The following is a 15,689-nucleotide window of genomic DNA, read 5'->3' as shown; positions in this document are numbered from 1 at the left end:
ATAATTATGTAAAACCCCAACGGTCAAAACGACCCCCTGTGAGCAAGCACTTGGCTACAGTGGGAAGGAAAAACTCCCTTTTAACAAGAAGAAACCTCCAGCAGAACCAGGCTCAGGGAGGGGCAGTCTTCTGCTGGGACTGGTTGGGGCTGAGGGAGAGAACCAGGAAAAAGACATGCTGTGGAGGGGAGCAGAGATCGATCACTAATGATTAAATGCAGAGTGGTGCATACAGAGCAAAAAGAGAAAGAAACAGTACATCATGGGAACCCCCCAGCAGTCTACGTCTATAGCAGCATAACTAAGGGATGGTTCAGGGTCACCTGATCCAGCCCTAACTATAAGCTTTAGCAAAAAGGAAAATTTTAAGCCTAATCTTAAAAGTAGAGAGGGTGACTGTCTCCCTGATCTGAATTGGGAGCTGGTTCCACAGGAGAGGAGCCTGAAAGCTGAAGGCTCTGCCTCCCATTCTACTCTTACAAACCCTAGGAACTACAAGTAAGCCTGCAGTCTGAGAGCGAAGCGCTCTATTGGGGTGATATGGTACTACGAGGTCCCTAAGATAAGATGGGACCTGATTATTCAAAACCTTATAAGTAAGAAGAAGAATTTTAAATTCTATTCTAGAATTAACAGGAAGCCAATGAAGAGAGGCCAATATGGGTGAGATATGCTCTCTCCTTCTAGTCCCCGTCAGTACTCTAGCTGCAGCATTTTGAATTAACTGAAGGCTTTTTAGGGAACTTTTAGGACAACCTGATAATAATGAATTACAATAGTCCAGCCTAGAGGAATAAATGCATGAATTAGTTTTTCAGCATCACTCTGAGACAAGACCTTTCTGATTTTAGAGATATTGCATAAATGCAAAAAAGCAGTCCTACATCTTTGTTTAATATGCGCTTTGAATGACATATCCTGATCAAAAATGAGTCCAAGATTTCTCACAGTATTACTAGAGGTCAGGGTAATGCCATCCAGAGTAAGGATCTGGTTAGACACCATGTTTCTAAGATTTGTGGGGCCAAGTACAATAACTTCAGTTTTATCTGAGTTTAAAAGCAGGAAATTAGAGGTCATCCATGTCTTTATGTCTGTAAGACGATCCTGCAGTTTAGCTAATTGGTGTGTGTCCTCTGGCTTCATGGATAGATAAAGCTGGGTATCATCTGTGTAACAATGAAAATTTAAGCAATACCGTCTAATAATACTGCCTAAGGGAAGCATGTATAAAGTGAATAAAATTGGTCCTAGCACAGAACCTTGTGGAACTCCATAATTAACTTTAGTCTGTGAAGAAGATTCCCCATTTACATGAACAAATTGTAATCTATTAGACAAATATGATTCAAACCACCGCAGCGCAGTGCCTTTAATACCTATGGCATGCTCTAATCTCTGTAATAAAATTTTATGGTCAACAGTATCAAAAGCAGCACTGAGGTCTAACAGAACAAGCACAGAGATGAGTCCACTGTCCGAGGCCATAAGAAGATCATTTGTAACCATCACTAATGCTGTTTCTGTACTATGATGAATTCTAAAACCTGACTGAAACTCTTCAAATAGACCATTCCTCTGCAGATGATCAGTTAGCTGTTTTACAACTACCCTTTCAAGAATTTTTGAGAGAAAAGGAAGGTTGGAGATTGGCCTATAATTAGCTAAGATAGCTGGGTCAAGTGATGGCTTTTTAAGTAATGGTTTAATTACTGCCACCTTAAAAGCCTGTGGTACATAGCCAACTAACAAAGATAGATTGATCATATTTAAGATCGAAGCATTAAATAATGGTAGGGCTTCCTTGAGCAGCCTGGTAGGAATGGGGTCTAATAAAAATGTTGATGGTTTGGATGAAGTAACTCATGAAAATAACTCAGACAGAACAATTGGAGAGAAAGAGTCTAACCAAATACCGGCATCACTGAAAGCAGCCAAAGATAACGATATGTCTTTGGGATGGTTATGAGTAATTTTTTCTCTAATAGTTAAAATTTTGTTAGCAAAGAAAGTCATGAAGTCATTACTAGTTAAAGTTAATGGAATACTCAGCTCAATAGAGCTCTGACTCTTTGTCAGCCTGGCTACAGTGCTGAAAAGAAACCTGGGGTTGTTCTTATTTTCTTCAATTAGTGATGAGTAGAAAGATGTCCTAGCTTTACGGAGGGCTTTTTTATAGAGCAACAGACTCTTTTTCCAGGCTAAGTGAAGATCTTCTAAATTAGTGAGACACCATTTCCTCTCCAACGTACGGGTTATCTGCTTTAAGCTACGAGTTTGTGAGTTATACCACAGAGTCAGGCACTTCTGATTTAAAGCTCTCTTTTTTAGAGGAGCTACAGCATCCAAAGTGTCTTCAATGAGGATGTAAAACTATTGACGAGATACTCTATCTCACTTACAGAGTTTAGGTAGCTACTCTGCACTGTGTTGGTATATGGCATTAGAGAACATAAAGAAGGAATCATATCCTTAAACCTAGTTACAGCGCTTTCTGAAAGACTTCTAGTGTAATGAAACTTATTCCCCACTGCTGGGTAGTCCATCAGAGTAAATGTAAATGTTATTAAGAAATGATCAGACAGAAGGGAGTTTTCAGGGAATACTGTTAAGTCTTCAATTTCCATACCATAAGTCAGAACAAGATCTAAGATATGATTAAAGTGGTGGGTGGACTCATTTACATTTTGAGCAAAGCCAATAGAGTCTAATAATAGATTAAATGCAGTGTTGAGGCTGTCATTCTCAGCATCTGTGTGGATGTTAAAATCGCCCAATATAATTATCTTATCTGAGCTAAGCACTAAGTCAGACAAAAGGTCTGAAAATTCACAGAGAAACTCACAGTAACGACCAGGAGGACAATAGATAACAAATAAAACTGTTTTTTGGGACTTCCAATTTGGATGGACAAGACTAAGAGTCAAGCTTTCAAATGAATTAAAGCTCTGTCTGGGTTTTTGATTAATTAATAAGCTGGAATGGAAGATTGCTGCTAATCCTCCGCCCCGGCCCGTGCTACAAGCATTCTGACAGTTAGTGTGACTCGGGGGTGTTGACTCATTTAAACTAACATATTCATCCTGCTGTAACCAGGTTTCTGTAAGGCAGAATAAATCAATATGTTGATCAATTATTATATCATTTACCAACAGGGACTTAGAAGAGAGAGACCTAATGTTTAATAGACCACATTTAACTGTTTTAGTCTGTGGTGCAGTTGAAGGTGCTATATTATTTTTTCTTTTTGAATTTTTATGCTTAAATAGATTTTTGCTGGTTATTGGTAGTCTGGGAGCAGGCACCGTCTCTACGGGGATGGGGTAATGAGGGGATGGCAAGGGGAGAGAAGCTGCAGAGAGGTGTGTAAGACTACAACTCTGCTTCCTGGTCCCAACCCTGGATAGTCACGGTTTGGAGGATTTAAGAAAATTGGCCAGATTTCTAGAAATGAGAGCTGCTCCATCCAAAGTGGGATGGATGCCGTCTCTCCTAACAAGACCAGGTTTTCCCCAGAAGCTTTGCCAATTATCTATGAAGCCCACCTCATTTTTTGGACACCACTCAGACAGCCAGCAATTCAAGGAGAACATGCGGCTAAACATGTCACTCCCGGTCTGATTGGGGAGGGGCCCAGAGAAAACTACAGAGTCCGACATTGTTTTTGCAAAGTTACACACCGATTAATGTTAATTTTAGTGACCTCCGATTGGCGTAACCGGGTGTCATTACTGCCGACGTGAATTACAATCTTACCAAATTTACGCTTAGCCTTAGCCAGCAGTTTCAAATTTCCTTCAATGTCGCCTGCTCTGGCCCCCGGAAGACAATTGACTATGGTTGCTGGTGTCGCTAACTTCACATTTCGCAAAACAGAGTCGCCAATAACCAGAGTTTGATCCTCGGCGGGTGTGGCGTCGAGTGGGGAAAAACGGTTAGAGATGTGAACGGGTTGGCGGTGTACACAGGGCTTCTGTTTAGGGCTACGCTTCCTCCTCACAGTCACCCAGTCAGCCTGCTTTCCCGGCTGCTCGGGATCTGCCAGGGGGGAACTAACGGCGGCTAAGCTACCTTGGTCCGCACCGACTACAGGGGCCTGGCTAGCTGTAGAATTTTCCACGGTGTGGAGCCAAGTCTCCAATTCGCCCAGCCTGGCCTCCAAAGCTACGAATAAGCTACACTTATTACAAGTACCGTTACTGCTAAAGGAGGCCGAGGAATAACTAAACATTTCACACCCAGAGCAGAAAAGTGCGGGAGAGACAGGAGAAGCCGCCATGCTAAATCGGCTAAGAGCTAGTAGCTACGCTAAGCTAGCGGATTCCTAAAAACACGCAAAGTGAATAATGTGTAAATAATTTAGAGGTGATTCAGCAGAAGGAGTGCTTTAGTTAAGGCACATAAAGATTACACTGGGAAACAAATCGTAATCTAGATAACTAGATCAATCTAACTGCGCAGATTAAACAGCTAACAGATACAGAAAAACACCGCTGTGCTCCGGAACAGGAAGTGATACAATACCGCAGTGAGAGCCAACCACCTTTATGGCCCAGTAACCATAAAGAATAAAAGTGAAAGTTCCTTTTGTCTAAGATTAAAGCACATAAGTGACATCAAATCATTAAAGTACAGAAGTGACAAATACAGTTGGCCTTATATAAATATTGATTTGATTTGTTTATTTAGCACTAAATAAAACTCATACAAAATAATGTATATACATAAAATAACAAACAAGAGAGGGAGAGAAAAAAAATAAGCCTGATAAGGACGCAGAACACAATGCGCTATAAAAAAAAAGCATGCAAAATTGCACAAAAAAAAATCTGCGAAACTGCGAGGCCGCGAAAGGTGAACCGCGTTATAGCGAGGGACCACTGTATTCCAAACAGTAGGGCTCAATCATGCGGCCAGCCCAAATAGCACATACTCTCAACTGTTGAGGTGCATTTGAGGTGGAAAAACCTCGAACGGCAGTTGAAGTGCTGTCTGACCCCAGTCTGACTGAATTCTACGCATCCAAAATGGCATCTCAACAGCATTTGGAGCATTCTGATTGCATTCAAGGGAACCTCAAAATGGTTCAAGGACGCCAAATCCTACTGGCACGTCCCGACTGTGCACCAGATGAGTTGGACGTCACTCCAGTGCATCCCGTTCAAGGTGTACAAAGGACATATAGTAATGTGCAAAGTCTGTGGCATGCAATCATTATGTGCACTAAACATGAACACTGCGCAATCACACTGAAAACGCCGTGTGTCACTGCGAGTCACAGCGTCTTAGAGTCGTGGAGCTGTCATAACGGATCAACGATCCACTGCGCCGTGAGCGGTCATGATGGCTGAATCATCCGCTGTGCCGTGAGCTGTCATAATGGCTGAACAATCTGCAGCGCATATGTGTACTCATATCATGTAATCACCCCACTGCACGCGTGTGTGCTCATAACAGATGACCCCGTTGCGCGTGCGTGAGCTCTCATCGCCTGATCCCTTTGTTGCATTTGCGTGAGCCCGTCTGGACAGCTGATTTCCTGGAGAGAGAGAGAGGGTGCACGAGCAAAGGGGGGAGGGGTGCAAGTGGCGCTGTGTAATGCTTTAATGTCAGGACCTGCCTTACCTCTCCCCTGGTTTCTGTATTTTATCCAATATATGGACTGATATAGGTAAGCCAAGGTCCCCTGAACATGCGTTTACTGCAATGCACTGCGGACTGGTGGCTATTACCAGTAATAACGGCTGTGGGTGTGCACTATGGTGGTCTGATGACCACAGTAATCTGAGCACATGCATTATGTGCACTACAGTGATGCAGTAGTCAGGGGACCCTGGTTTACATGTAATCAGTTCATGGGTTGGATGTCATTCGAAATCCAGCAGTGACACAGGGCAGGTCTTTAAAGAGTGGACCACAGTGCTCGCTCTGCCACGCCCCTCCCCTTGCTTGGGTTACACCCAGACCTTGGGTGGTGATCAGTCCACACAAGTACAGCATTCGAGGTGCATTCTGCATATTCATGCTGCATTCTGTCAATATTGTTGTTGTGAAAGTGTAGGAACACGGACCCACAACAGGGGGTGTAAATGAACGGGCAATGGATAAGCCAAACAGTAACAATTTAATGTTTAAATTGTGCACAACGGAATACGGACAAGAAGTTTGGAACTACAGTCAATTACACGTTGGGTGACGTGTGGGCAGGCTTGAGGATAGGAGACGCCCATCCAGAACCGAGCCAAGTCCTGAGTCCGCAGGTGGCCACCGTCTCCAGCTGTCAGACCTGGCACTGCTGGCAGAGAACAAAAACAGCAAGGTGAGTGTGAGTACGCACACTCAGTAATCCCACAGTCTGTGTTCTTTTGGGAGGGAGCACCTCCACCTCCAATCACACACTCGTGCAGCTCCTGTTTAACTACTTATCTGGTTGGAATGTGAGGCGAAGCCGTCGCTAATCACACCAAACGCCAATCCAGCAGATAAGGAAACACCACAGGAAAATGGCTGCAAAAGAGTTCAGACTATTATTCAGTTTTAAGTCAGCAGAGAAATTACCTCCAAGGTAGCTGATTTCTTGGCAGGGAGGTGGAGCTGCAGTCTGGCCTTTAAGGTGGTGGTGATGTGGATGAGTGACGGCTGGTGCTGATGACGAGTGACAGCTGTCACTCCCGGTTGCTATGACGCCCTCTCGTGCTTGAAGCCCGCACTTCAAGCAGGGCGCCATCTGGTGATGGTGGGCCAGCAGTACCTCCTCGTCTTTGGTAACAGGACCCCCCCCTCGACCAGGCTTGTCCGGGTGCCGCCGGTAGAGGTCGGCCAGGAGGGCCGGGTCCAGGATGAAGCTCCTCCTCACCCAGGAGCGTTCTTCCGGTCCATACCCCTCCCAGTCCACCAAATACTGGAACCCCCGGCCCTTCCGACGGACGTCCAGGAGCCGGCGCACGGTCCAAGCCGGCTCCCCGTCGATGAACCAGGCAAGAGGCGGTGCCGGTCCGGGGGTACAGAGGGGTGAAACGTGGTGAGGTTTGATGCGTGACACATGGAAAACCAGGTGGATCCGCAGCGAAGCTGGCAGCTTCAGCTTCACTGCGGCTGGACTGAGGATCTTGAGTATGGTGAAAGGTCCAATGTATCTGTCCTTTAATTTCTGGGATTCCACTTGCAGGGGAATGTCTTTTGTGGAAAGCCAAACCATCTGCCCAGGCTGATACGTAGGGGCCGGGGGCACGCCGGCGGTCTGCATGGTTCTTGGCCCTCGTCCGGGCTTTGAGCAGGGCAGAGCGGGCGGTACGCCACACCCGACGGCACCTTCCCAGATGGGCCTGGTGGGAACAATGGGGGCTGGTACCCCAAACACACCTCAAATGGGGAGAGGCCGGTAGCAGACGATACTTGGCTATTATGAGCGTACTCGATCCAGGCCAGATGGTTACTCCAGGCCGTCGGGTGCGCGGAGGTCACGCAGCGGAGGGCCTGCTCCAATTCCTGGTTCGCCCGCTCTGCCTGTCCGTTCGTCTGAGGATAGTACCCAGATGAGAGACTCACGGTGGCCCCCAGTTCCCTGCAGAAACTCCTCCAGACCTGAGAGGAGAACTGAGGACCACGGTCTGAGACAATATCCGATGGAATCCCATGCAGACGCACGACATGGTGGAACAGGAGGTCTGCAGTCTCCTGGGCCGTCGGGAGGTTTGGGAGGGCCACGAAGTGGGCCACCTTGGAGAACCGGTCCACTATCGTGAGGATGGTAGTCATGCCCTGGGACGGCGGGAGGCCCGTGACAAAGTCTAGGCCGATGTGAGACCAGGGGCGATGAGGCACGGGCAGAGGCTGGAGGAGGCCTTGGGCGTTGTGGTGGTTGGCTTTGTCCATGGCACAGGTGGTGCAGGCCTGGACATACTCCCGGACGTCGGCTTCCGTAGACGCCCACCAGAAGCGCTGCCGGACCACTGCCACGGTCCTTCGCACCCCTGGATGACAGGAGAGCTTGGAACCGTGACAGAAGTCTAGGACCGCAGCCCTGGTGGGACGTACAATTTGTCCTTCGGACCTGTCCCCGGGTCCGGGCTCCGTGTCAGGGCCTCCCAGACGGTCTTTTTCAGGTCCCAGGTGAGGGTGGCCACAACAGTGGACTCGGGGATGATGGTTTCCGTCGGGTCTGACAGCTCGGTCTTGACCTCCTCTTCGTGCACCCGGGACAGGGTGTCAGATTGTTGGTTCTTCGTCCCGGGGCGGTAGGTGATCCGAAAGTCAAAACGCCCGAAGAACAGTGACCAGCGGGCTTGCCTGGGGTTCAGACGCCTGGCGGTCCGAATGTACTCCAGGTTCCGATGGTCTGTGAAAACCGTAAATGGTACCGATGCTCCCTCCAACAGGTGTCTCCACTCCTCAAGAGCCTCCTTCACCGCAAGAAGTTCCCGATTGCCGACGTCATAGTTCCTTTCAGCCGGGATCAACCTGCGGGAAAAGTAGGCACATGGATGGAGAACCTTGTCGGACTCCGCGCTCTGGGATAGCACGGCTCCTATCCCTGAGTCAGAGGCGTCCACTTCAACTATAAACTGGCGATTGGGATCGGGCGGCACCAGAACTGGTGCAGTCGAGAACCGGCGTTTCAACTCCCTAAACGCGGCTTCGCACCGATCCGACCAGGTGAAGGGGACTTTTGTGGAGGTCAGGGCTGTCAGGGGACTAACTACCTGACTGTAGCCCTTGATGAACCTCCGGTAGAAATTTGCAAAACCGAGGAACTGTTGCAGTTTCCTACGGTTTGTTGGTTGGGGCCAATCTCTCACCGCCGCAACCTTGGCCGGATCAGGGGCGACGGAGTTGGAGGAGATTATGAACCCCAGGAAGGACAAAGAAGTGCGGTGGAACTCGCACTTCTCGCCCTTCACAAACAGCCAGTTCTCCAACAACCGCTGTAGGACCTGACGTACATGCTTGACATGGGTCTGAGGATCCGGAGAAAAGATGAGTATATCGTCTAGATATACAAAGACAAACCGATGCAGGAAGTCCCGCAAGACGTCATTAACCAACACTTGGAACGTCGCGGGCGCATTGGTGAGGCCGAACGGCGTGACCTAACGGGGTGTTAAATGCCGTCTTCCACTCATCTCCCTCCCAGATCCAAACCAGGTGATAAGCATTCCTAAGATCCACTTTTGTGAAAATTTGGGCTCCATGCAAGGGCGTGAACACTGAATCCAACAGAGGTAACAGGTATCGGTTGCGAACCGTGATCTCGTTCAGCCCTCTGTAATCAATGCATGGACGGAGTCTGCCGTCCTTCTTGCCCACAAAAAAGAAACCAGCACCCATCAGGTAGGTGGAGTTCCGGATCAACCTGGCAGCTAACGAGTCCCGGATGTAGGTCTCCATTGATTCGCGTTCCGGACGTGAGAGGTTGTACAACCTGCTGGACGGGTACTCAGTGCCCGGTATCAAATCAATGGCACAATTGTACGGACGGTGCGGGGGCAGCGTGAGTGCCAGATACTTGCTGAAGACGTCAGCAAGGTCATGGTACTCGGCTGGCACCGCCGCCAGATTGGGGGGGACTAAAACCTCCTCCTTAGCTGTCACACCGGGTGGAACCAAGGATCCTAAACACTCCCGGTGGCAGGTTTCGCTCCACTGAACCACAAGCCCAGACGGCCAATCAATCCGGGGATTGTGTTTTAACACCCATGGAAAACCCAAAATCACTCGGGAGGTAGAAGGTGTTACATAAAACACAATCTCCTCCCTGTGATTTCCAGACGCAACCAATGTCACTGGCTGTGTCTGGTGTGTGATTAGTGGAAGAAGGGTGCCATCTAGTGCCCGCACCGACAATGGTGACGGTAAGGCCACTAGAGGGAGCCCAACCTCCTTTGCCCATCTGCTATCCAGCAGATTCCCCTCCGACCCCGTGTCCACCAGTGCTGGGGCATGAAGGGTTAGACCCTCACTCAGGATCGTGACTGGGATGCGTGCAGATTTTCGGGGTCTCCCCGCGTGGGTATTGTGACCCACCCTTAGCCCAGTCTCTAAGGACGAGTGCTGCTGTTTTGACCGTTTGGGGCATTTTTTCTGTGTGTGCTCGGTTGAGCTGCAGAGAAAACACTCCCCACGGATCAGCCTCCTTTGTCTCTGATCTGATCGCGCACGTCTCCACACAGCCTCCATATGGCTCCGGAGAGGAATGTCTGTTTCTGGCATTCGGTCAGCAGGAGGAGGTGCTGCAGCTGCGCCCTGAGCATGCGCTTCCACCTGGGCGGTGAGAGCCTCCATCCTTCGATTGAGAACAATGCTCTGCTCGGTAACTAAGTCCAACCAAGCAGTAAAAGCGGTTAAGATGTGCTGCAGCTCACCTAACACGCCTCCTGCTGGCACCTGTGCACCTCGCTCTTCCATTGGCTGTTCAAGCGATGGTTGACGCCCCTCGGGATCCATGACGCTGGCCGGGAAATCCTGTTGTGAAAGTGTGGGAGCTCCCTTAGAGATAGGGTGAGGAGCTCCCAACCACCCTGCGGAGGAAACTCATCTCGGCCGCTTGTACTCGCGATCTCGTTCTTTCGGTCATGAGCTAAATCTCATGACCATAGGTGAGGATCAGAACGTAGATCGATCGGTAAATCAAGAGCTTTGCCCCCCTACTCAGCTCTCTCTTCACCACGACGGTCCGATACAGCGACCGCATCACTGCAGATGCTGCACCGAACCATCTATCGATCTCACGCTCCATCCGTCCCTCACTCGTGAACAAGACCCCGAGATACTTAAACTCCTCCACTTGAGGCAAGGACACTCCACCGACCTGAAGAGGGCAAAGAACCTTTTTCCGGTCGAGAACCATGGCCTCGGATTTGGAGGTGCTGATTTTCATCCCGGACGCTTCACACTCGGCTGCAAACCGCCCCAGTGCACGCTGAAGGTCCTGATTTGACGAAGCCAACAGAACCACATCGTCCGCAAACAGCAGAGACGAGATTCTGTCTTTGGTACCAGGTCTCTCAGGATAATACTTGGTTACCACTACAATGACTTTGGACAAAATAAGTGAACACTTAGGGAGATCCACAAAAAGCCTACTACTTGCATTCTGAGGGAACATCAATTAGGACACTATTGCCATGAGGTACATTTTTGTAAGCATGAGCCAACAAATAGGTGCCTTAGTAGTAAGGACCCCAGCAAATGGACAAGCCCCAGGAGGTGTTACAAATTATAATGTTGTACCAACACATAATGTCTCACTACAACATTATGCAGGAAAATGTGGCAATACACAGTGACCAATAAACCGATAATGCCGCACTCAATGCAACACATCACATCATGTTATCCTAACCAATAATGTTGTAGTTTTTGATGCATAATGTCACATCAAATTTCAACTGATGACAATGAACTGACATGTCACATCATCAGGTCAGCAGAGTCCAACAAATCAGACCATGGCAATCAGCATGGCAAAGTTGGGCAAACTGGTGTGGGTGTAGAAAAAGGGGTTGTTTTTGTGCGCCCTGATGTGGAACGATGGTCTGGGTGAGTTTGACATGAGCTGCATTACAGCACAGCATTCTGGCACTCACCATCATGGAGGTCCTGTCTGTCTGCATCTGTCTTATTTAAAAAAATAAGTAAATAAGTACCTGTGCCTTAGGTTATTCCGGGGAGGGGGGGGGGGGGATTACATTGAAATGGACTATAAATCAAACTGAGCCATCTGCATCTCCATCATCCAGACCATCATTCCACACCAGTGTGCACAAAAACGGCTCTTTTTTCAACCACACCAGTTTGCCCAACTTTGTCATGCTGACGTTTTTTTTGTACTTCATGGTCTAATTTGTTGGACTCTGCCGACCTGAAGTTGTGACATTATGCGTCATGTTGGTGTGATGTTATTGGTTGAAATTTGATGCGACATTATGCATCAAAAACTGTGAAGTTATCAGTTAGGAAAAGTGCAACACTATGTGTTTTGTGAGACATTATCAGTTTGGTGAAGGCATACTGTCGCATTTCCCCACATAATGTATCATGGTTGTGCCAGATAGATTGCTACTTATGGGCGGTAGGAATGGACCAGTGGTTTGCCTGAATGGTCATCAATGGTTAGTATTATCAGTAGTAAAAATGATAATAACAATGAAGAAGACGACAACGGATATATTTCTTACCTGGATGCCTCTTTGATAGCATGCTGGATGAAGTACTTCTTTACATTAACTGTTCCTTTCACCTGCTGTAGCAGACAGAGTACTGACTGGTAGTCTGGGAAAAACCACAAAACAAAAATAGATGAACAAACATGCAAACATTCCTAATACGGGCTATTTCAGAAAACTGGAATGAAAAGCGTTATGTGTGTGCGTTATGTGTGTCATGACTGTATATATGTAGGTTCTGACTCACTTCGACCCGGTTTGCGGACCTCCTTGATGACTCGAGTCCGTAACTCTGCTTGACTACCATCTAGTGGTGGAATAAATATGGTTTCGAGCAGAGCTGGATCGGCTTCAGTGGTCTCGAACTCGCTTTGTGGACTCAGTTGTGCACAGTTGTGTTTATCTTCCACAAGCTCCTCGTCCAGACAGTTTTCCATTGGTCTCTCCTGTGTTGTGTTAATGTCTTCTGCCCGATCTGTTACACCCTGCCCAGACTTCTCCTCCATGGTGAGTGAAGAAGGGGTCCCTCCCACAGTGTCCATCTCTGTTGGCCAGATCTCACCAGGCTCAGGCCCAAGAACTACATCACCATTACTTTCAGAGAGTGTCACGCAGTTCTCATCCACTGCTGGAGGAGTCACAACAAGAAATGTCAAGTACATTGTTCTATATCTGCCTCTCTTGTGTGGCTCTAGTACTTCAGGTTGGTTTATCACCTACCTTTATCTTGTGGGTTAGCTTTGATCAGGTTCTGGTACCCCTGAACTGCCGTGGGACTCTTTGCCATCACATGGTTTGTGTTTCCTGGTGGAGTCTGTGACCGCCGTAGGAATGGGGACATGCTCCGCCTTCTCTTCACAGTACCACCTGAGTTGGAATCTCCTGAAATTCCTCTTTTCTTGTTTTGAGGACCTGATACAAACTCGTCTGCTTCATCAATCATCATCCCCTAAAGCAAACATATGAGATAAACAAGATCAACAGATGAAGAGTGGATTAAAACAATTCTTACAACCAGCGTGTATCTAGTTAAAGGAACACCACATAATTATAAAACACTAACAAATCCTCATCTGTACCTTCATGTTTCTGTTTTGAAACAGTGGATGTGCACTGCTTCAAGCAAAAGCAATTACTGATTTATGCTGATAGATTGTCACCTTCTTGTCCTGTTTGAAAGGATTCCCAAACGTGTGCAGGCGTTTAGGTTGGTCAGGGTCAATCTCCCTTAGAGGGGATGGCATCATCTTGAGGTACTCCTGATAGTTTCCCATCTGAGCCACTGGAATACTATGCAGGTAGTCTGACAGCAACACCACAAAGACCTTCATTTTATCATACAGCCATGGGATTTAGAAAGCAGGTTAAAATAAATGACTGATTACATTTGATCATTTGCTGTTGTGGTCAGTATGGTAGAAGAGGCCTTTGGTGTGAATACCCCAGCGGTACATCTGTGGTAAATCTTTACATGTACACCAATAAAACAGAAGAACTGAGAGAAGGAACTGGATGTTGAGTAACTGAAAGTGATATGCTGAACACCCCTACAAACCTGTGTGACCTTGATCCTAGTGACCGTAACATATGACAAAATTAAAGCTTGATATGTATGTTAAGAATGGTGTGACGTATGCACATGTAGCTGTTAACATTGGAGAGATTATGACTTTACAATTGTCAACCTTTGACTCCAATGACAGACTCCAATGTCTGTCTATATTCAGGGTCTAGAGTCTACAGAGTAGACTCTACACTTTTACATGTCACTACATCCGCAATAGTAGGTGGAGCCAAATACCGATGAAATTACTGTGACCCACAGAACTGAAGCTACCACCTCCTCTAGCCTTCCATGGAAGCAGGTGGATGCAATCTAAATCTTTTTGATGAGTGTTACATTTTTGTTGCAAACTTTAAACTTATAGTGATGAATGCAGCAGAGTCAAATGACTCTCAAGCAGCCATGAAATTTGGTGTGACAGTCTAATATTAAACCATGTCAAACCCAAAAATATATACATCAAAAAGGTTACAATCAGAAAAACTTACTGTGGTCCTTAAAGGGGCAGTATGTCAGTACATAGTTGAAAAAAGAAATGAGCGATTGATAGCTTTAGTATTATTTTTAAACAAAAGCATTTTCCTTGTAAAGAAGAAACGTTGGTCTTCAGAAAGTCTTTTTTTTTCTTAAATACACTTTGAAGGGGAGGGGGTCATCTTATAAGCAGGCCATCTTATATTTGGATTGGAACAATGTGGTATTGTGTGGAAAATGGACCCCTGAGTAATTTATTGCCATTCTTGACATGCACACCACATATGGTGATGATCTGATGAAAGATCTGGGAGAAGCAGCTGAACAAAGACAAATGATCCTCAAGTGTTAATATGAAACTGCAGTAAATATACTGTACAGTCTACCTTTTGAGTTTTTTGTGCAGTATTTAAAGTATTCAATTAAAACAAAAATACTTTCTTTTTTGTCGGATTTACATTAAAACTATGAGCACACACCTTCATCTTGCCCTCTAATCAGTTTTTGGGACGTCCGCAGCAAATTGGTACGCATCCGGGTGAGCTGATCCAGAAGGTTCCATCTTGGGATATCGTATGCGTTTCGGTAAGCTTGAGGCTTTACATCCTGTAAACAGATGGGTTTGACTAGTGAGGAAAAAAGACACCACATGTTGCACTTTCTACATTTCATTCGAGAATTACTGCCACAATTTCACAAATGTCTTTCCTGTCCTAAATCTACCTTGTTGAGGTGGGCGATCTGGAAACCGGCAAACTCTTTGATGTTGATGTCTACCAGGCGAAGGGGCCCCTCCCCAGTGATTCCCTGCAGCAACTGTTTAAAGTCTCGACGGTGGGCTAAAGAGAGGGAGCTGGAATGGTTCTTTACCTTTATCCCAGTCTCTTGAGGTGCCTTCTTCCCCACAGATGCAATTAAACGATCTGATTCAAGCTTTGCCTTCATACCAATCAGAGAAAGAAAGAAAAACAACATTTTACAGTCTGGTTAGATGGTAAAATTTTTCAAATGCACTGATTCTGTGTTCATTGTTTCATTTTTGGCTTTTGATTCATAGAATCAAATAACCTTTCACAAATATTCAAGTTGAACAAGCACCTATGACTTAGTTGCTTCATAATTGCTGTTTAACAGCTGACTGGCAGCGTTAATATATTCTGCATTACATTCACATCAGTAAAATTAATATAGAGGGATGCATCCATTTTCAGATTATTGGATGTCCAATAATATGAGTGGAAAATCAATGTCCAGGTAGCATGGTGGATTAGTGGTTAGCACTGATGCCTCACAGCAAGAAGGTTGTAGGATTGCTCCCGCCCATTCTGTGTGGAATGTGCATGTTCTCCCCGTGTTTACATGGATTCTCTTTGGGTGCTCCGACTTCCTCCCAAATCAAATCAATTTTATTTATATAGCGCCAAATCACAACAAACAGTTGCCCCAAGGCGCTTTATATTGTAAGGCAAGGCCATACAGTAATTACG

General features: G+C 46.6%; 1 protein-coding gene across 2 annotated transcripts in view; it reads right to left on the bottom strand.

The window, feature by feature from the left end:
* Positions 1 to 15,689, bottom strand: part of ints6l (integrator complex subunit 6 like) — a 63,757-nt gene that overhangs the window by 14,497 nt on the left and 33,571 nt on the right. For both annotated transcript variants that reach the window (XM_034181906.1, XM_034181907.1), the window contains exons 12-17: positions 14,926 to 15,141; positions 14,682 to 14,808; positions 13,325 to 13,467; positions 12,885 to 13,113; positions 12,412 to 12,792; positions 12,177 to 12,270 (exon numbers count right to left, since the gene is read on the bottom strand). In XM_034181906.1, the coding sequence (XP_034037797.1) occupies positions 12,177 to 12,270; positions 12,412 to 12,792; positions 12,885 to 13,113; positions 13,325 to 13,467; positions 14,682 to 14,808; positions 14,926 to 15,141 (1,190 nt within the window). The remainder of the gene's footprint in view (positions 1 to 12,176; positions 12,271 to 12,411; positions 12,793 to 12,884; positions 13,114 to 13,324; positions 13,468 to 14,681; positions 14,809 to 14,925; positions 15,142 to 15,689) is intronic.

This window comes from Thalassophryne amazonica, chromosome 11, assembly GCF_902500255.1.
Source record: "Thalassophryne amazonica chromosome 11, fThaAma1.1, whole genome shotgun sequence".
Taxonomy (NCBI): Eukaryota; Metazoa; Chordata; class Actinopteri; order Batrachoidiformes; family Batrachoididae; genus Thalassophryne; species Thalassophryne amazonica.
The sequence above is the reverse complement of the archived record's forward strand: the minus strand, read 5'-3'. Positions and strand labels throughout refer to the sequence as shown.